The following is a 20,628-nucleotide window of genomic DNA, read 5'->3' on the forward strand; positions in this document are numbered from 1 at the left end:
CTCAATCCCAGGACCCTGGGATCATGACCTGAGCCAAAGGCAGATGCTTAACCGACTGAGCCACCCAGGCATCCCTATTCTCCATTCTTGTATCTCAAGGTCAAGTTCTTTTTTTAAAGAATTTTGAAAACTGAGGTATAACTGACAGGTAACACTATTAGTTTTGGGTGTACAATACAATGATTTGATATTTGTATATATTACACAATAACACCACAATAAATTCGGTTAACATCTGTCCCCATACATTGTTACAATATTTTTCTTGTGAGAGGACTATTAAGATCTACTCACTCAGCAACTTCCCAATATGCAACAGAGTATTAACTATAGTTACCATGCTGTACAATGCATGTCCGTGACTTATTTTCTAGAACTTTGTATCCTTTACGTCCTTTATGCATTACAATGTCAGATTCTCAAAAGAGAAAATACATGCTCATCCTACTATTTTTGACATGACTTTTCTTCCAAAGGAAGCATTCTCAGAGGTGGTGAACGCAAACATATTCACTAGAATTCAAATACCCTCCCCGTAATTCCTATTCTGCTTCAAACCCTCTTGGTGCATCTGCAAATGAACATTTTCGGAGCTTTTGCTATGTGACAGCAACGGCTGGCAGCTGAAGTGATGGAGTACAGGCTACTCGCTGCTGACTTAGTAACAGCAGCCTCAGAAGCACTGACCAGAGTCTCATCCAGAGCTTGGGGCACTGGGGCAGACAGTGTCGATTCCCTCACTGTCAGTCAGCAGGTAACACGCGTGTAATAACCAAATGCACGGTCTCCCCAGTTGCTGTGGGAGGGGACCTTCCTTTATGTGTGTCCAAATAATGTGGACCCATCCGTTACCAACTCATTTTCCCAAACACTTTGCAAGGGAAGAGAGATCATGCTTGATACACCGAAGACAGAGCAGCCGTGGCTGGGAGAGGAGGGAAGATGAGACGGGGCTGGGAGACAGCCAGCTCCAGGCCCCGGACAAGGGAGCCACTGGAAGAGAGGAGCCTGGGACGGTGATGCTCCCGGGGACAGGAGGGGGAGAGCAGGGAGGAAAGCCTGGGCATTCGTGGAGGGGTGCCACCGTCCCAAGAGCTGCACCCTCACAATTACCAGGGAAGAACTGTCCTTACGTTACAGATGTGGACACAAAAGCCAAGGGAGGTTCAGCCATTTGCTCAGGGTTCTAGGACACGATGGAAGAAGGTTTTAAACTTGGGTCTACGCAATCCCCAAAGTCAGAGGGTGTGTGTGTGTGTGTGTGTGTGTGTGTGTGTGTGTGTATAAAACTGAAGACTGCATAATTCAGCAGTGCCCAACCTTGAGCATGCATCAGAATCACCTAGAGCCCCTGTTCAAGCATAGATTGCCAGGTCCCACCCCCAAACCTTCTTATTCTTTAGAACCAAGATGAGACCTGAGCATTTGCATTTCTAACAAGTTCCAGGGGATGCTGATAACTGCACCCCTGTTCCAAAGACACTTGAGAATTCTTTCCTTTTTCTTTTTTTCTTTGTGTGTGTGTGTGTGTGCTTCTAACAATTACGCAAAACTGCCTTTTCAGGAGGCATACAGTTTAAAAAAAAAAAGAAAAAGAAAAAGGCAGTGAGGAGAATAGGTTTATAAGGGAAAGCAACGACAGGACAGTGAAGACCCTGAAAACAAACACCACCATTTTCCTGTGCTGCTGGAGATGGGTCTACACTGTCCAGACCAGCAGGGCGAATGGGAGGTTTGCTTGGGAAACCCCTCCCACGTAGGGCCAGGCAGGAAGTATCTGTGATTCTCAGAGGTAATGCCATGGCTGGTTACAAGCAGGTATTTCCCACCCCCTCGGCTGTGTGTGTGTGTGTGGGGGGGATTTCCGCATTCGGGATCTGCCACCTTCCCTGTCTTACCTCGCAGTCATCTCTAATCTCTCCCTTAAGCGAATCTCCCCACCCCTCCAGGCATTCTCATCCCTGTGCCTTCCTCATTCTATCCAGTCTTCTAGTCTGTATTTCCCACTTCCCTCTGCTCCGCTCCCCAAGGGAGACCATCACACTGAGGTGCTGTCTCTCGAAAGTATGGTTGGTTCCAGTAAAGTATCTGGCACTGAGGAGTGGCTGTTTGAGCCCCGCACGCTGTCGGATACGGAACAGGAACCCCACGTGTTTGCTGAATGTCTGATCCTGAAGAATGATAGTGCTTTTAAAAACTTCCTTTATATTTCTAGAGAAAATCAAACTCGTTACCAATTCTGTATTTGCTGCATAGTAAGCGCTTGATAAATGTTTGATTCATGAATGTGTAAGCTAGTGAAACCTTTAGGGATGAAGGGAAGAGGAGACCGAGCTAGACAAACTTCGTCAACAAAGTGAATGTCTACGGACTTCTGCCAAACACAACAACTTAACAGGCAATTAGAAACAGTTATAAATTAATTATCATATACATGATACGCCAGTATTTGCCAAAATAAGGTCCATGTACCATGGAGGATACACCAAAAAAATTGTGGATGGGGTGTGGGTACATACTTCTAATAGTTACACATTTAAAGAGCATTAGAAAAGTATGTGGTCCTCTATCAAAACCTGTGATTTGGTGCTTCTTAGGACTGGACTTATGTATTTTTAAGTGAGTTTATTTATTAACAAAGCAGCACGTGATACAGGGCATCTGGGTGGCTCAGTCGATTAAGCATCTGCCTTCGGCTCAGGTCATGATCCCAGAATCCTGGGATTGAGTCCCGCATCAGGCTCCCTGCTTAGGGGGGAGTCTGCTCCCCCCTTCCCTCTGCCTCCCTGCTTGTGTGCTCTCTCGCTCTCTCTTTCAAATAAATAAATAAATAAATAAATAAAATCTTTAAAAAAAAACACAATACAGAGGCACAGCACAAAGAATGAAGGTAATTATCAATGACTAAATGTTGACGTTCGTGACTGAGGCTTAGGAAACACTCCTATTACCTGGAGAGAAGGAAGCTTAACATCAGTGTGATGGACAGGTTTAAAAGTTTTGAGGCTTTGGGCAAATGGAATACTCATTCTCTGAGCTCCGTGTAAAAAATGATAATTCTCCTTTCAAAAGGTCTTTGTGAAGATTGAGGAGAAGTTAAATAAGTCTCCAAGGAGATGCCTTATGTGGAAGAGGCTCACGTGGCAAGTGCTGGGGGTGGTGGGAGGGCAGTGCTATCCACAATGGGGGTAGCTGGGGCTGCAGAAGGAGGAACAGACAAGATGGGGGAGGGGAAGGGGGAAGAATAGGAAGAGAGTAGGGAAAAGGAGCTATAAAACTTTGTCATTTCCCAGTTTCCAGATACCTAGAACTTCCACCTTGCTCTCTGGATACCAGGCAAGAGAGACTTAAAACCGATTCCACTTTGTATCGAAATTGAGACGGCCAGTGATGGAGTTTTGGACCAACTGGTCCAATGTTTCTCCCATTTCTACATCCTGGACCTCTGCTTTCCCATCAGTGTTTCTCACAATAGTGAAGGGAAGACTGGACACACAAAAAAGCTGGCTGTCAACAATTAGTTTTCAGATTCCATGAAGGCATATGTATACCTTTTGAGGTTGTGATGCTTTTTCAACGTATTACGTTAAAAGGGAAGATGAACACAACAATAATAAATGGAATGATGAGAAGTAGGTAAACGTGATTGTACCCAGATTTACTACTTGTGATGAAATCCTCATCTTCCCAGGAGGGATTTTCTCCCAGGGATGCAGTCGGATGGTATTTAAACCAGGCATGGTCTATGGGGGATAAGCCTGGATAACTCATTGACAGTAAAACTGCCACTTAATTATCATGCCAAACAACTGACATTTTAGAGATAACCCAGACTCTGACCCTTGGCCTTTGCAAACCAAATGTTTATATTTCTGTTAGGGACACAGACACATCGCAGAATCTTAATGTAAGTTTGAAATCACAAGCAAACATACCTTCACAAAACCAAGGCTGCATAACTTGGCTTTTGCTCCAAATTGCCACTTGCACTGTGTGTCAGCGTCATAAATCTGTCCTGGTAGTTTGTCCGGATATTTATACTGTCCTGTTTGCTTGGGCTCATCCACCAGACACCCAGCCTGAGGTGTGCTGCCGTGGAAACACATCCTTGTTAATTCCTGTGTTTATCTGTGATCTTTCCACATAAAACAACACACCTCTGAATACACTCACGCAAAGAAAAATATAGCATGGTGAAAGATACAGGTAATAATGGAAGTTAAAATGTGTATTTTTTTTTCCAGAGAGTGAGTCCTGTCCAAGAAGATGGAATTTACACAGCTACGGAACGTCTCACCCGGTACTGGAAGTTATAGCTCTCCAAGTGGTTTGGTTTGGCCAGCTAGATGGGAAAGGTCAGTATATTTGAAAACTCTCCCCAACGATCTCATCCAACAGTATTCAACGAATTTTTATTGGGTGCCTACCGTGTGCTGAGCACCAGGCTAAGTGCTAAAGGTACAAAATGAAGTAGACGGCGTTAGTACATGCCTTCATGGAGTTGAAAGTCATGCTGCATCTTTTAGAAATAATGGGGCAGTGGTCAAAGATGTATTTTCCCTCAAATAATCTTTACAAGCAAAAAATAAGTTAGGTTTTTTAAAGCATCAGGAGAAAGGATGCATTGGGGTGATAAGCAGAATAATTCCCCAAAGTGTACTCAACCGGGATGTGTTAAGAAAAAAGATCAGTCTGGATGGTGGATATGGTTAAATAGCGCCTTTCCTCCATTCACCTTAAATAGGTCAACTAGGATATCAATGAGAGGCAAAATAGCATGGTGGTTAAGGATGATTCTGGAGGCAGACAGATGAGCATCCGAGTCAACCATGAGACCAAGAACAACTCTAATATACCTCATTACTGACAGTGACTTCCAGTAGGAGTTGAACAGATCCAACAAGAAAACGTAATGTGTTTAACGCAGCAGAGTAAGCATTCAAAGTCAACTGTTGCTAACTTCACCCCAAAACATTTAACTGTATCATATTAACGATGGAAATTCAATCTGTATTTACAATATTTTTATTCCATTCTCACATGAGATAGAAAAGATAACTTCAAGCCCCACATCATAAATTTATAACTAATAAGATAATCTTCTATTTGATAAAACTTACCGTTAGCAAAAGGCTTGTCGAGTTTTTACTGTTCTTTGGGATATTATTTGGTTAGACACCTTACGTTTAATCAGCTTTGCCTATGTGTATTACTAATTCTGTAAACATCTGAAAACAGTATGCAATAGTACAATTTAAGAAAAAAGCATAAATATTATCCATTCCCAGAGATAGTCTGTTAGTTTCCCTAACATTTGGTCAAAGGGAGATGGGATTAGAACTTGAGTGTTCTTATGAGTCAACATAGCATGATGAGATATATATTAACAACTGGAGTGCTATTGTAATTACAACGGTCAAATACACATTGTTGCTAAATAAAATTAGAGGAAACTTCAAAGAATTCCAACTTTGGGTTCATCATGATTATATATGAATCACATAATGCTACCTTCCTAAGTCCCATTTTACTAAAGCCATGTAGGAGTTTTGAGTTTTCAAATGGATTTTATATACCTATCATCCCCTTTGGACATCTTCTGGACATACAGCTAGCTCATGGCCATTTTAAACAAAATAGCTAAGCAAGACAATATTCCATTCATTATAAAACATGCACACCATTTTAGCATTTTTAATGCTCTTCTGACCAAATCGATTGACCAGATTAAAATAATTAGTCACAGTAAAAAGTATATCTAGCAATCTCTGGAGGTCATTGAGGGGAGACAGTTATAAGCATAGATCTTGGAGTCATAGCAGACCTAAGTGTGAGTCTTATGTCTACACCTTAACAGCTGTAGAATGTTAACACAATTAACCTCCCTGTGACTCAGTTTCCTCAACCAGACTAAGGATCATAATAGGACTGCTATGAGGACTGAATGAGGCAACATGTGCAGAGCATCTAGCATGGTTATTAGATCTTCAGTGTAGTTTTTCAATAGCAATGATGACAGTATCATTATCATCATGATCACCAGCACAGCATCCCCATCCCCATCCCCATCACCATCATCACTATTGCTATCACCACCATCATCACCAATCCACTGAGTATTTATTTTAAACATCTGTTGAGCACTGTTTGCTGTCACCACCCTGGGAATACCCCTGCTTTATTTTGTCTTACCTAAGGAATTTCTTGAGATACTGCCGGCTGCACGAAGACCAGGAAAACACCCCATTGTTCCCTGTCAGTGTGGGAGACATGATATTGCCTTCAGCCTTCCTGCAGGGATTGCCTTCCCCATCGTGAATCATGCCAAAGCTGAAATAGAAAGGAGAAAACAGAAAGCTTTCTGTGAAGCTGTTTTCCAAATTATAATCAAAGGAAGAAGATACATGGACAATCAATGAACCCAAGTGAGAGACAGAGTTATCAAAGTTGTAAGAAAGAAGAAAGACAAAAATGAGTTATCCTATACAATTGACCTTTGAACACCATATTGGTTAAGGGCACTGACCCTCCCCATCTGCAGCTGAAAATTCAAATGTAATTTTTATCTCCCCTAAAGCTTAACTACTGGTAGCCTACTGCTAACTGGAAGTCTTACATTGATAACTTAATTGACACATGTGTTGTATGTTACATATATTACATACTATATTCTTACAATAAAGTAAGCTAGAGAAAAAATGTTATAAAGAAAATGTAAGGAAAATACTTAATAAAGTACTGTATTGTATTTATCAAAAAAAATCTCCATCTAAGCGGTTCTACACATAGTTCAAACCAATGTTAAGAGTCAACTGTAGGGGTGCCTGGGTGGCTCAGTCAGTTAAGCACCCGACTCTTGGTTTCAACTCAGGTCATGATCTCAGGGTCGTGAGACTGAGCTCTGTGTGGGGCTCTGTGCAGTCTGCTTGCTAGTCTCTCTCCCTCTCCTCTGCTCCTTCCCCTTGTCTGCATGCTCCTCTCTCTCTAAAATAAATTTAAAAAGCTTTTTTTTTTTTTTAAGAAAAAAAGAGGCAACTGTAGTGTTGTAAAATTCATGTAGAAAATTCTAAAGAATACTAAGGGTTTTATTCTATTATGTCTTGGCCACAAAATCAATAATGGTATGTCTGCTATATATTTTAAGGATGAGAAACTTTTGGTCAAGATATCTAAGCTAAATTAAAATGATGGGATAGTCAAATTCTTTTATTTCAAGTACCACATTTTTTTCCCCCTTGCCACCAATTGTGAAATTGTGATAAGGAAGTTCAGGTGACAGGTACAGACACAAACTTAGATGTTTGACATTCGTGTTCCTTTCCTGCTCTGTACAAAGGGGCCTTGCGCCGAGTAGGCATTTTTGAACCAGTGTTCACAATAAAATCGGTTCATTCATACGTTGCTAAGAAAGTGGGTATGTACATACATGATTCAAATTTCGTGAAGATAACATGCTCATAAAAGACACTAGCACCAAAATATTCAAATATAATTACAGTTGTGGTGTAGATGATTTTGCTTTTAAGTCAGAAATCACTCAGATGCTCTGAGAATGAGCGCTCAACATAAATGGTGAACACGATGCGCACGCGCCAGCGCTCCGAAGCTCATCTATCCAGAGAGCTTGCCCTTTGCAACAGTCATTTTGTAAAGCAGCGTGCTGATTCCAACGTGGGTGCTGCGCTCAAGGAATGTTTGAAAATCCTCTACAGAACCGCGCTGGCACCAGATTTCGTGCCTTATAAATTCAACTCAGTACTCTTAGGTTTCTCATTCCTCATTCAGAGCTCTGTTCTCACAGAAGAAAGATTTAGTAACACCAGTGAAGAGAATATTACGTACATGCAATGCCACCCATACAAGAACGTCCAGTGTGTGCACCGAAAGCCTTTGAACAATCAACATGCCGTTACATTCTGCGAATTCACACGTCTGCCCGATTACTTCCTCGGTCTAATGAACTAACAGGACCTTCACTGCAGCAGAACATGGAAGACATTCCTAAAAGACCAGGGGGTCCATTGGATGACTTGCAGTCCATCTATGCCCACAGTGTATTTCTGTGCAGCTGTGAAACGGTGTTGTTTTAAAAAAGCAACACCCACGATGACTCGCTTTTCTTGAGCGAGCTCTCCTTATAGTCAGGTACGATTCTAAGCTTCACCCCAGATTTATCTTATCTATTCTGACATGACCAACCATTATCATCAGGGAGATGCCAATGAATCACCCAACCGGTTTTCATATAAAGTGGTGAATCCCGGGCTCACTCACTTGTGCCCTGACTCATGAGCGATGGTGAAGGCCAGGCCGAGCCCCGTGTCCTCATTGATGGTACAACTTCGGTACTTGCTGCACATTCCACTGATGGGGGCAAACCCTATTGAGAGAGCAACTTCAAGGGTTAGTCCAAAGGGCACACATACAGATACCCGATCATTTCTTATGGCTTCAAAATGTTCTGCACAGTTTTAGTTTCATTGATTAACATAATTAATTTCAGTTTAATTGATGAATGTGTTTAGGTTTTTTTTTTGCAGGAAAACCCTAAAGGTATAGGATTATTTGTCCTTCCCAGATAAACGCAGTATTTAATATTTTTTTGTCATCAACAGATCCTTTTCACAACCCTGTGAAGTCGCTATGAGGTTGTTTCCATTTTACATACAGAATAGGAAGCTGCAGGACATTTATATGCCTTATGTAAGTTAAACCAGTGCAAAATGTTCACTTACCAGGCTATTAGCATTACAGCTCAAGGTGTATTTTCTAAGAGAACATACATCCTGGTCTTTTTCTGAAGCAGACAACATGGAAAGGTCTGAACGATGTGAACAAATTAAATGCATTTTTCTCCTCTTCACTAGAATGTGATAAATGCTTCTGTTTTCAAAAACGACTTCCTTCTAAGAGCAGCTATAAAATCATTCTAGCCAGTGCTTGATTCTATCTTGAACCACATTATACTAGGTAAATGTCTTTCTTCCCAGTTTTGGGTCCTCATACGCAGACCAGGAGTATGTACCCAGTTAGTATTAAATACACACTTGGGGATGGACTGCACCCACTTTGCTGCTCTGAGGCTCAAGAGATGATCTGAGAAACTTAATGTATAGGCATTTAGCATCAGTGGCACCATCATCACCACCACCACCATCATCAACACTGATCTAGGCGATCATTAACTCATCAAAACAATTGGTGAGTTCCTACTGTATGCAATGGAATATACTAGAAAATACAGTATAGATGCAGAAGACACAGTCCCCACTCACTGTCCTGTGCATGTATAGAACAGCTGGGTCCTTTAAAGGTCAAGTAACTTTCTAAAGGATGCAATACTACCCAAGGGCACAGGGATGCACCATGGACATCAGTCAAACACTCTTCAGCGGCCCAGGTGTGCTTATGGAATAAACCACAACTCGTCTAGTTAAATAATTTACCTCAACGATCACCAACAGAGTTAATAAAGAAAAATACAAAACAAATAAAGGAAATGAGTTCATCATTCCACCCTGACTTCAGTTAAAGAGAACGACATTCACCACAGGGTACAGAGAAGATACCACTCCACAATTTAAATATCAGGTCTCCTTATTAAGGATCCTTAGGGCCGCCCACCCAGTAGACAGTTCCCATACTGTGTTTTCACAGGTGTGAGTGAAGCATCCATTCATACCTTACCTAGAGTGTCACATGGCTCATTCTTCCAGGAACAAATGTCAAATCCCGTGAGTAGGATGGCGTGGTCATGCCTCTTGCCATTCTTTCCAATGAGGGCAGACTGCCACTGACAAAAACTATTCAGAGACTGGTCTGCATGATGGTTGATCGATAATCCTCCCTAAGGGAAACCCACACAAATCAGAGTGTGAATTTGTCAGAGGTGAGAACGTTGAATCATTCCACTTGTAGAGGCAAACACAGAAACATGTTTCTAGGGAGAAAGGTCAGTAGAGGAAAACACTTGAGCTAAGGTTGGAGACAACTGATTAAAAAAAAAAAAACAAACCTAAAACTATTTCACAATACTTAAAGTAATTACAGAGTTTTAGTAGTATACTTTATGATTAGTTCTATTTCTATAAAAAAAATAATAACCTGATACCAGTTAGGAATATCTATGTTCATCTCATGTTGGTACCACCTTTATAAAACTGTTTTAGCTTTTAGAACCTAATTATAAGTTAATGGTGATAAAGTTCAATGCCTTCTTCAATACAGCATGAGGAAGGTAGTGACCACGACTTCCTTCCCCCAAGTTATAATTTCCAGCAAAGGGCTTGGCACATCACAGACTAAAATCAATCCGTCCATCAATCAATAAAATGAAAGCCCACTGAATGGATCTAGAAACAAATAATTATAAGACTCTGAGGAGGTAAGACAGGACCTAGCTTTAAGATAATTATTTACCAAAATCTTTGCTTAAAACTACTGACTTGGGTCAAGTTGAGGGCTTTTAGATGAGGTCTTTAATTACACGTGAATTAGGATGCCTCCGGCTTCCACGTCCTTGGGCAAAGTCTAAGTGGCAGGTTAAAGGCAAAAGTGTCTCCCAATGACACACACCCTCCTTTCTACCTTTCTAAAATTCCAAGAGCAATGTGACAGGTTGTTGACCTCTGTATCTCTACACACCTGGACGATGAGATTAATTTTTGTCTTGTCTCTGACTCCTTGCTTTGTACATTAATTACCGGGGTTACAGATGAAGAAGAGAAGCCACGGGGGACTTAAAACACTTGGTAATCTCCACCCCAGAAAAATACAGTTTCAGCATCAAAACACTACAAAGCAGTGGGTGCCATGCAATTAACACTTTATTATATGTTCTGGTTTTATGATTTACTCCATGCCTGTGTCCTGCACCTCAAGGTAATCAATTCGAGGACAGTTAAATACTCCTTATTAATTCCCTGTAGTACCTAAGATGCTGTTGGGGAGACAGCAGGTTTACTACAAGAATTTTCTGATGACTTATTTTCAGTATGTTTTCAAAATATCTTTTTGCATCTACCTGTAATGACCCAGCATATCCAATGTGCAAAATCCAACTAACCCTTAAATCTATTATCAAATGCACCTTCCCTGCGAAGCCTACATAAAATGTGTGTTTTTATACATAATGTAATATGTACACTATATATGCATATTTAATCATATTTATGCCATTTTATATATAATATATATAATAATATATAATATATATTATGTATATACATATATACATATATACATATATATACATATATACATATATATACATGCATACATACATATACGTATATACATATATACATATACATATATATAATATATATTATAACATATATAATATATATACATATATATATAATTATTTTGTGATGTTTTGTTATTTGAATACACAATCTTATTAGATTGTACTTTCTTTGAGGACAGGGTCAGCCTAATTTCCTGCTGGAATTTCTAATGACTAGTTCACGGATCGGTACACAGTAGGTATTCAATAAGTAGATGCTGAATGGCGGAATGAATTAAGAAATAAGTGAAGTTTGGCACATACAGGTTCTTGTTCCAGCAGAATGAGGCTCACCACAACAATGTTTATGTCACTTCCAATGGTCCCATCTTTAAATAGGCTAGAAACCTGTTGGAACAATTGAAATCAAACAAAAATAAACAAAATCTAAAAATTTCCAAAACTCTGTGTAACAATCAGACATATTTATAACTATGCAGGCTTCAATTTTACAAAATTGAATGTACGCATATATATGTATAAAACCAATTTCCTCAAAACTCAGTTTTTTTCCAATAAAATTATGTGGCTATATCTGCTATCCAATCCGTACAAGGATATTCTATGATTTTTGGCTGTTCTGGAAAACCAGAGCATTGGAGTCCTAACAAACTCCCTTACCATGTTCATGACTGTGAGGATGTACGTGGTGACGTTTGCCTTGCCGTGCTTTTCCACCATTTTCTTGTCTGCTACCACAAGGGTTTCCACATTTAGGCCCTTTTGTGATTTNCCTGCTGATCTTCTGGGTCGCCCTGCACTCCCATATTCATCAAACCTGAGATAAGTGTCCTCTGTGGGAGGCTGAGGGGCATCTACAATGAACATAAGAGCATTTCGAAGGGATTGTCAGTGGAGAACATCTGGGTGAGACAGAAAGAAATCTAAACAGGGCAGGGGGAGAGTCCGGAACCCACATGGGACTGATCTACTGATAAATGATGACTGTGGTGCTTGTCCTGGGGCTTTGCACCTAGTCTGTGGTCAAGAAAGATTCATTCAAAGAGGCTGGTGGATTAATATACTCAATAACTCAAAAATACTCTGAGTAAAAAAAAAAAAAAAAAAAATCCTGAAAAAAAAAAAAAAAAAAAAAACCCCCCCCCCCCCCCCAAACAACCTACAAATCGAGTTGGTAGAGCAGGTCAACAAAAATCAATTCTGTCGGAATAGTCTTTAAAAACAGAAAAATGCTCATTTTATTTTAAACACTGCAGAAATAGACATTATCCTTTGCATCTGAATTCATAACACTTTATATATTATTTTCTAAATAAAATTTAGAAATAAACATCCTACAGAACACTGTCCATGTCTAATATCCTTGTTTCATCAACACAAACTTGAATATAGCACAAAATAAGTGCTCAATAAGGACCCTTTGGCCTAATTTTGAGTTCGTTTTTGGGGAAATAGCATAGTCAGGGGTGATATTTAAAATGGTATTAAATATCGTGCAACAGGTAAAGTGCAGGCGCCACCTCAACAGAGTGGATATTGGCCGTGGGCTTTGAGAAGAGAGCTGGCAGTCTCAGGACGCTGGGCCAGGCACGATCCCTTCAGTTAATGGGGAGGGACAAGTGCAAGGATTGCTGGGAGGGAACGGGGCATTTGGAACTGTAATACTAACACAGTTATTTTAATACTTCAACAACTAGTAGAGTCATAAGACTGAAGTCATTCTAACTCTCCATAGAGTGAAATTAAAAGATCAAATTATGTAGACTTAGATATAAAACCTCAAGTTGGCCACTTTGATAAGTGACCCTGAGTCTCAGTTTCTTTATCAATGAAAAGAGCCTAGTACCCATGATACCAATTATAAGGCTGCTCTAAAGATCGGCTTTGATATCGCCTATCAAATGCACGTCATTGTCACTAGGAATAGCAGTACTAGTGTTAATATCACTAATATCATGAATCCATGCCAAACTGATGTTCCTGAAAGAGGATATTTCTGTTAACTCTCCAAATCCCAAAGACCAATTAAAATGGTAGAAACATGGCATTTCATTATTGCTCCCGATCAATAGCTCAGGGATAGCAGTTCCCCTTCTCCTTGGGCGAACTGGCTGCTGTGTCCAACTTGGCACTCGCATGCCATTCATGGTTACTGAGCCTTTGAAATGTGTCTGGTGCCATGGGAGAAACTGAAGTTTTAATTTTAATCAATTTCAATTTAAATTAAGAAAGCAATACTTGATGAGGTTATTGAAAAATAAGTTTGGAACAACTTGAATATGCAAATCTACCTTAAATTTTATGAAATTCAAATACAGATTAAGTATTTCTAATGAGAATTTGTTGTCTACGTTGGAATTGTGCTCTAAGTGTCAAACAAGGACTAGATTTCCATCTAAAAACTTAATATAAAATACCCGATTCATAATTTGGTATACTGATTGCATGCTGAGATATTTTGTAATATGTCGGGTTAAATAAAAAACATTATTAAACTTAATTTGCCTATCTTCAGTTTTTCAAAAATGTGGCCATTAGAATGTTTAAAACTACTTGTGGGGCTGCCATTGTATTTCTATTAGACACCAGCGGTCTATGAAGTGCAGAAGGTTGTGCCTGGGTCACAAACCATGCCCAAGGGGCCCTGTATCTCACTGCCATCTCCACATAGGTGCCAATGTTCTCATTTCCTGTGATGTTGTCCTTCAAGAGCTCAAAAGGAACCAACATCCAGCCACACCTGAGGATTCACCTCTGACTTCTGTCATCATTGGAACACTGGGCATCCTTCTCAGGAGCACAGAAATCAAGATAATATGGGGACCCATTGACTAAAACAAAAGCATATAAAAATCTGTCCTAGTTTAACCTAGAAGAATTGAGAAGTGATCACCCAATTTTTGCCTGACAGGGATGAATACTGGTCCATCTCCAAGAATAATTTCAGGGGGTGCTTAGGGTAGCCCCATTTTAACCTGCAACGTCAGCACACCCGACTGCACTCAAGAGAGCCTATTGAGGGCCCACCTAAGAACAGAATAAGAAAAAGTTTCCTTACATACATTTCTTGCGTCGTCCACAAAAATGCTGCTTTTGCAACCTTGGGTGGTGATGCTGTCTTTCTTGACTCCGAGATGTGTAGGGAGTGTGAGTTGGGGAGTGACCGGGATAATGCCCACTGGAGCCCGGGTAGCCATGGCAACGCTGGACCTTCTCCTCAGCCGTCCTTTTGTACAGTACGTGAGGATGGTGTCCTGCAGGTGTGCTGTAGTTATGCTCCTGGGCCAGCAGCTGAGGTAACGGTGAAATGAGGAATTCGTTTTTTCGTGTCCTTATTAGACCTGACTAAAGAGCCAAACACACGGAAAACATAAATGATTCCAGGCATCCCCTGTTTATGTGGTGATTTTCAACAACTGCTTACTGGCTACTTTCTGTGTGCGGGCACTGTGTTAAGTAATTGATGTGTATTATCTATTTCACATGTACCATTAGCAGTTACAACTTTTTTTTCCCCCAAACTTATTTATTTGTCAGAGAGAGAGAGAGCACAAGCAGGGGGAGCAGCAGGCAGAGGGAGAAGCAGGCCTCCCCCTGAGCAAGGAGCCCGACGTGGGACTCAATCCCAGGACCCTGGGACCATGACCTGAGCTGAAGGCAGACGGTCAACCAACCGACCCACCCAGGCGTCCCAGCAGTTACAACATTTTTATCCCCATTTTACAGAGGACAAAACTGAGCTAAGGAAAGCTAGCACTAGCATTGTAGGGAAGGAAAAAATAATTTTCCCTTTACCCTTCTAGGTTCTTGGCTCCGACCCCATTGTAATAAAAGATTAACAGGGGAAAAACAGACTTTAAATAACATGTATACCTTCCATATACACGGGAGTTACCCAGGAAAACTGAGTAACTCCCCAAAAGGGCCCAAGACACCACCTTATAAATACTGTCTCCAGCTAAAGATATAAGATGTTGAGGCAGTGATGGGGGATGGGGGAAGGGCAGTCAAGCAAGGTTACCAGAAAAAGCACAAATCAAAAGAGATATGGTTGTTATGCAGATTTAAGTCCTGGCCTTCTGCACAGACAAGTTGCTAAAGATTTGGTCACCCTCCTGTTCCTGGCACAGAGAGGGAGGTACCCCCACAAATGGAGATTTCTCTTGTGAATGTACAGTCGTAACTTCTACTCAGGTCTTCAGAGCTTTTCTTATGTCTGCTGTTTCTTAAAAACAATGAGCTTAAAATAACCCTTATGCCAAAGAGGCAGAGTTTGGGGCACCTGGAGCTCTCTATCCTCGGAAGCAGTACCCTTAGCTACTGTTCCAGACTCTTCACTACTAATCTTGATGTTTAGGGACTCTTGTGACTGAGGGTAGAGCCACATGATGTCCTGGAGCCTCTGCATCTATGACTCGGGGGACACAGTGGCAAACACGGGGCAGGGGGGCTGTTTCACAGCAGCCCAGCCCTCAAAGGACCCATAGTATGGGCAGGAGAAACGACGACATTCCATCCTGGTTTCACAAGTGCTAAATAACAGGGCTAGCATGGGTGGCAGAGGGGGGAGAGTGGTTACGGTCATCTCCATGTCGGGGCCTGGGGTTGCGTTATCAAGAGACAGATCTGCTAAATGGAGAAGAAAGAGTGAATGGGGACTTCTACCCCCTCCACTCTGACCTCAGTCTGTACTTGCTAATTGATTAAATTCTTCTTTTCAGGTTATCTCTTAACTCAGGCAAAAGACCCAGCTGGCAACGCATCCCCTGATGGAGACTAAAACTACCCCCTCAAGCAATAGTGACTGCCCTGAGCCAGCAAGACCCCATGTGACTGACACCAAGATAATGACGGACCTGACCTTCACTGCCCACCTGCACGTACGGACTAACCTTTGCTCCACATTTTCCTGATGTAAACCTGGAAGTATTTTCAGCACTTTAGAGACAGGCTTTGAGATGTGAGTCTACTGTCTTCCCAGTGTCGGCCTCACTGAAATAAATCTCTTCCTTGTTTCTCCACCACCCATCTCTCTGTCTTTGGATTCTGTCAGCAGCAAGTGGCCAGATCTGGTCTGTTTCGGGACCCGGAGCCAGACGCTCTTGCACCCCTGCGCCCCCCGCTATAAAAGGGGACTCGGCAAGCCCGTCCAATCCCAATTTCACTTTCCACGTGCATGGCACAAAGTGTGTATCTTTGTACCTGATATTTTAGCCGCAACGCACCCCTGCCTTCCCTTCCACACCTCTACCCTTTCTCTTCCTGCATTTGGTTCAGAAGCTCCTGGACATCTGGGACCATAAGCAACGATGGTCTGCTGGCCCTGCAGCTTCAGCCCACCCAGGAGCTTGTTAGAGATGCAGACGCAGGTCTCACCCCAAATCCACGGCGTCAGAGTCTGCATTTTATTTAGACCCCCACATGATTTGTGTGTCTGTGAAAGTCTAGAAGCTCTGATAGAGGCCAGCAACTCTTAACCTTTGCCAAACATCAGAAACCCGTGGGGAGCCAAAATGTACACATGGACTCCCTCACTCCCAGGCACAGTCCCACACCATCAAACACCAGATCTCTGTCCTTGTGACTCAGGCATCAGAACTTTTGTTCTGAACTGCTCCAATGACTGACTATGGCCATGCACAAAGGGCTTCGTGGGCCAGTCTTTTGGCCTCCCCTTCTTCACGAGCAAAATGGGGAGACTCCTCCCCTGACTACCTTACAAGGGGAGATAAGATAACCATTGAAGAAGCCCTTTATGCACTCTCAACTACAGCAATCTACGTGGCTAAGGAGGATGCGTGATTGAACCCGCGCTCACTGAATGCCAGGGAAGTGCCAGGCACACCTGTGCAGGAGACACACAAACAGACCACGTGGTTTGCTGGGGAGCCAGACACCCAGAAATTTACGGATGGTACCAAATGCTAAGGGGCTGTCGGGGTGAGCACAGATTACTATGGGAACACAGAGGCGCTGGCACCTAACGCCCCCTGTGGGGTGGAGGGGTTGCCGCAGACGGGCTCTGCGCCCAGGCCTAATTTGGGCCCTCTGTTAGGGTTCAGCTTCTCGTTCTTAGGAGAAGTCCCAGAACATGTGGTTTGGTCCTGATTTTCCTCCCTCTTCAAGAGGGTGCTGCCTTCTGAAAGACTGCCTTACTGACTTGCAGCACTGACCTATTATCTAGAATCGGGACACAGACAGATGCTTTCCTTGGCTCTGCGAACGCCCACTGAGCACCTAATTAGCAGGCCTGTTCCAGGTGTTGGCATAAAGCACGGAGGCACACAGCAAGTCAACAGAACTGTTCATATTCATGTTCTCATGGAGATTATGGGAGAAAAGAAATCGTTTGGCAAAATAAATATTCAGATAAGTAAAATCCCACACTCTAGGAATCCTGTCCATCAAAGCTTCAGGCTGGAGCTCAGAGTAACCACTCTTCCCCTCTGAACCCAGTGCCATGCTGGTAGAGGTTTCCATCCCTCATTTGGACACTTTCTGTTTAGTCTCCCAAAACCACCCACTTCCTCTCATATGGTCTCTTCACATTGGCCAGAGTCCTTGTCCAAAGTAATCAAGTCTTTCCATGCACTCCAGTATTCATCTCAAATCCAAACCCCTTTCCCTGGCCCACAGGCTCGTGCATGACCTGCTATGTGTGGAGATGGGCAGTTTATCTGCCCCCTCTCCCTCCCTCCTCACCATTCTCACAGAACATTTCACTTCTTGAATCTGCTATGTTCTCTTACTTGAAGGGGAGCAGAATTTGCCACCCCAAAATATGCCTCTTTGTCACAAGGATTATCTTGAGCTGGGGATTTTTAAGAATCAGCCCACACAGGGGCACCTGGGTGGCTCAGGTCATGATCTCAGGGTCCTGGGATCCAGCCCTGAGTGGCACTGGGTTCCCTGCTCAGCGGGGAGCCTGCTTCTCCCTCTCCCTCTGCCTGCTGCTGCCCCTGCTTGTGCTCACTTTCTCTCTGTCAAATAAATAAAATAAAATCTTCAACAAACAAATAAACAAAAGAAAGAAAGAAAGAAAGAAAGAAAGAAAGAAAGAAAGAAAGAAAGAAAGAACCAGCCCACATAGAAGAAGCTCTGAAAACCCAGAGAAGTTACCCTTCTGTAAGAGACGTTCACGTTTATATTCCATTTATAAGAGTGTCTCCCTCTGTGTACCAGGAATAGGAAGATGACGAAAGGTCTGGAAACTCTTCTCAATGGAGAAGGTATGGACTTAAATCTGCAGAACAACCATACCCTCCCTGACTGCGCTTAGCCTGATAAGGTCCCATAACTGCCCCCCTCAACATCTTCTTTTGTCTTTAGCTGGAGATGATATTTAGGGTGGTGTCTTGGGCCCTTTGGGGGAGATACCTAAGTTTTCCTGGGTCCCTCCCATGTATGCAGGAGGTATACATGTTATTAAACATCTTTGTTTTCTCCTGTTGATGTGTCTTTTATTACAAGGAGATCTGAGCCAAGAACCTAGTAGAGTAGAGGGAAAATGATTTTTCCTCCCCTGCACACTCTTACACACTTTTTCTTTGACCTATGATCTCCTGCTCCCATCGACTTGCTTGGCTTCTGGGGCTCACTGCTTTGTCACCTTCCCCTCAAAGAAACTACACTCACGGCCCTGTTTCTCTCCTATGTCCAAATGCTGTGATGCCAGTTTCTTTGCTCACGTCTATCTACAGTGACAGAAACAAACAGAATGCCACCCTCTCCCCACCCCCGAGGACGTATAATTTTAACATACGCTCTGTGACAGCTGGAGCCTCTCTAGCTTCCCTGCTGTGTGCCTCACATTATCAGCCAATCGGCATTTGTTTATTAGACTATAAATGTTGGTGTGGAGTAAGGGAATGAAAGAGTCTCCGACCACAGGCTTGCTGAGCACACGCCAGCACCCCCTCCCCTCTACAGGGGACAACACCAGAGGGGGTAAGCGACACGTTCAAATACATAAAAACCAGGCACTCCTTCTGAAGTCCAGCTGTGAAGCCCGGAACACTCCTTGGGGTGCTTTATTTGAACCTCAAGACCACCCTGTGAGGAAATCTCAGCTGGTAACCCAGGTAGAATGCAGTCCCTGATGTCAACCCTGCCTTCCCAGCGCCCCCACCTCTTCCACAGGCGTGAAGACAAAAGACACCATTTACAATCCCCAGCAGACAGAGTGAACAGTTAAAGGGGGGGAAAAAGCAGTGCTTTATCCATGAAAGCCCTCCTGCCTTACTAACTTCCTAACTTGGTTAAACTAATATCAAAGGCTTAAGCCACTTAAGTGCCTTAACTGGACTAACCGGTTGGGAAACTTTTTCTCTATTCTCCCTGTTTCCTGAGCACCTTAAGCAACTCAAAGGCACAGTGAAAGCTTCTGTATTGAGAAAGCATTAAAAAAAAATTGTCATCCTATATCAGGACAAACACACTGGCCCCACACGGCCCTCTCTTTTTCAGTTCAGAGTGACAAGGATAAAAATCTAGAATAATTCTTCAAAACAAAAAAAGAATTTTACAGCGCCGGATATTAAGGAAGAAACACTCTGTTTTGGGTTTAGTTTGACAAAAAACATTGGATTCTGACCAAATAAATGCATTTTATAGTTTAAAAATCCAAACCCAGCACCTCCAAAAGGAGCCATCTGTTTATTTGGAGAATGTGTGAAGCATCTTGAGTTACTGAACACACGCAACGTTCTGGCTCCAACAGTGGTGAGCAAGATGGAGCCGTGGTCTCATGTAGCTTCCAGTTAAATGGGGGAGGCAGGGATTAAACAAGATCACAAATGGGTATGGAATATTCCTTTGGGCAAAGTATGAAGAAAAAAAGTGTTCTACGAGAGAAAACAAGAATGAGGAGAGTGGGAGATCGGGAAGGCTTTCCTGAGGACAGGCACTTCCAGGAGACCAGAGCCTTTTCGTGGCTCATGCAGGGGGGTGGAAGTTGGTGAGAGGGGACAGGAGGGGACAGAAACCCAGTGGCCTATCAGAAGGGGATGGAGCCTGAGGATGCACTGAGACTTCCCCTAGGCTAGGGAAGGACAGGAAAGGCCTCAAGTCCCTGGGGACATGGGTGTGCTACACTGAGAGCTGCCCCCACCTCCCCAACCAAGGGGACTCCTCTCCCACAAAAGACAGAGAGAGCCAGTGAGACAGGCCTGGCTGCTCCCCCTTCTGGACTGAATATTGTTCCCACATTAAATGTCAACCTTCTCCAGTTTCAAAGACCTAGAAAGAAACCCAGTCACATAATTTAACTGCTAATCTTAAAAATGTAATGGATACAGACCAAGAGTCTATATGCTACGCAGACCATAGTTTACCTCTTTATACTTTTAGAATGGAGAGATTATAAAATAATATACTTTGTT

At 42.6% G+C, this 20,628-nt stretch overlaps 1 protein-coding gene across 1 annotated transcript in view; it reads right to left on the reverse strand.

The window, feature by feature from the left end:
* The window catches only part of ADAMTS18 (ADAM metallopeptidase with thrombospondin type 1 motif 18), a 145,638-nt gene that overhangs the window by 58,640 nt on the left and 66,370 nt on the right, over positions 1-20,628 (reverse strand). Inside the window, exons 4-10 of the mRNA XM_040634362.1 lie at positions 14,307-14,579; positions 11,909-12,102; positions 11,552-11,635; positions 9,688-9,847; positions 8,275-8,380; positions 6,193-6,330; positions 3,936-4,089 (exon numbers count right to left, since the gene is read on the reverse strand). Of these exons, the coding sequence (XP_040490296.1) occupies positions 3,936-4,089; positions 6,193-6,330; positions 8,275-8,380; positions 9,688-9,847; positions 11,552-11,635; positions 11,909-12,102; positions 14,307-14,579 (1,109 nt within the window). The remainder of the gene's footprint in view (positions 1-3,935; positions 4,090-6,192; positions 6,331-8,274; positions 8,381-9,687; positions 9,848-11,551; positions 11,636-11,908; positions 12,103-14,306; positions 14,580-20,628) is intronic.

Source organism: Ursus maritimus, unplaced genomic scaffold (genome assembly GCF_017311325.1).
Source record: "Ursus maritimus isolate PB19 unplaced genomic scaffold, ASM1731132v1 scaffold_19, whole genome shotgun sequence".
Taxonomy (NCBI): domain Eukaryota; kingdom Metazoa; phylum Chordata; class Mammalia; order Carnivora; family Ursidae; genus Ursus; species Ursus maritimus.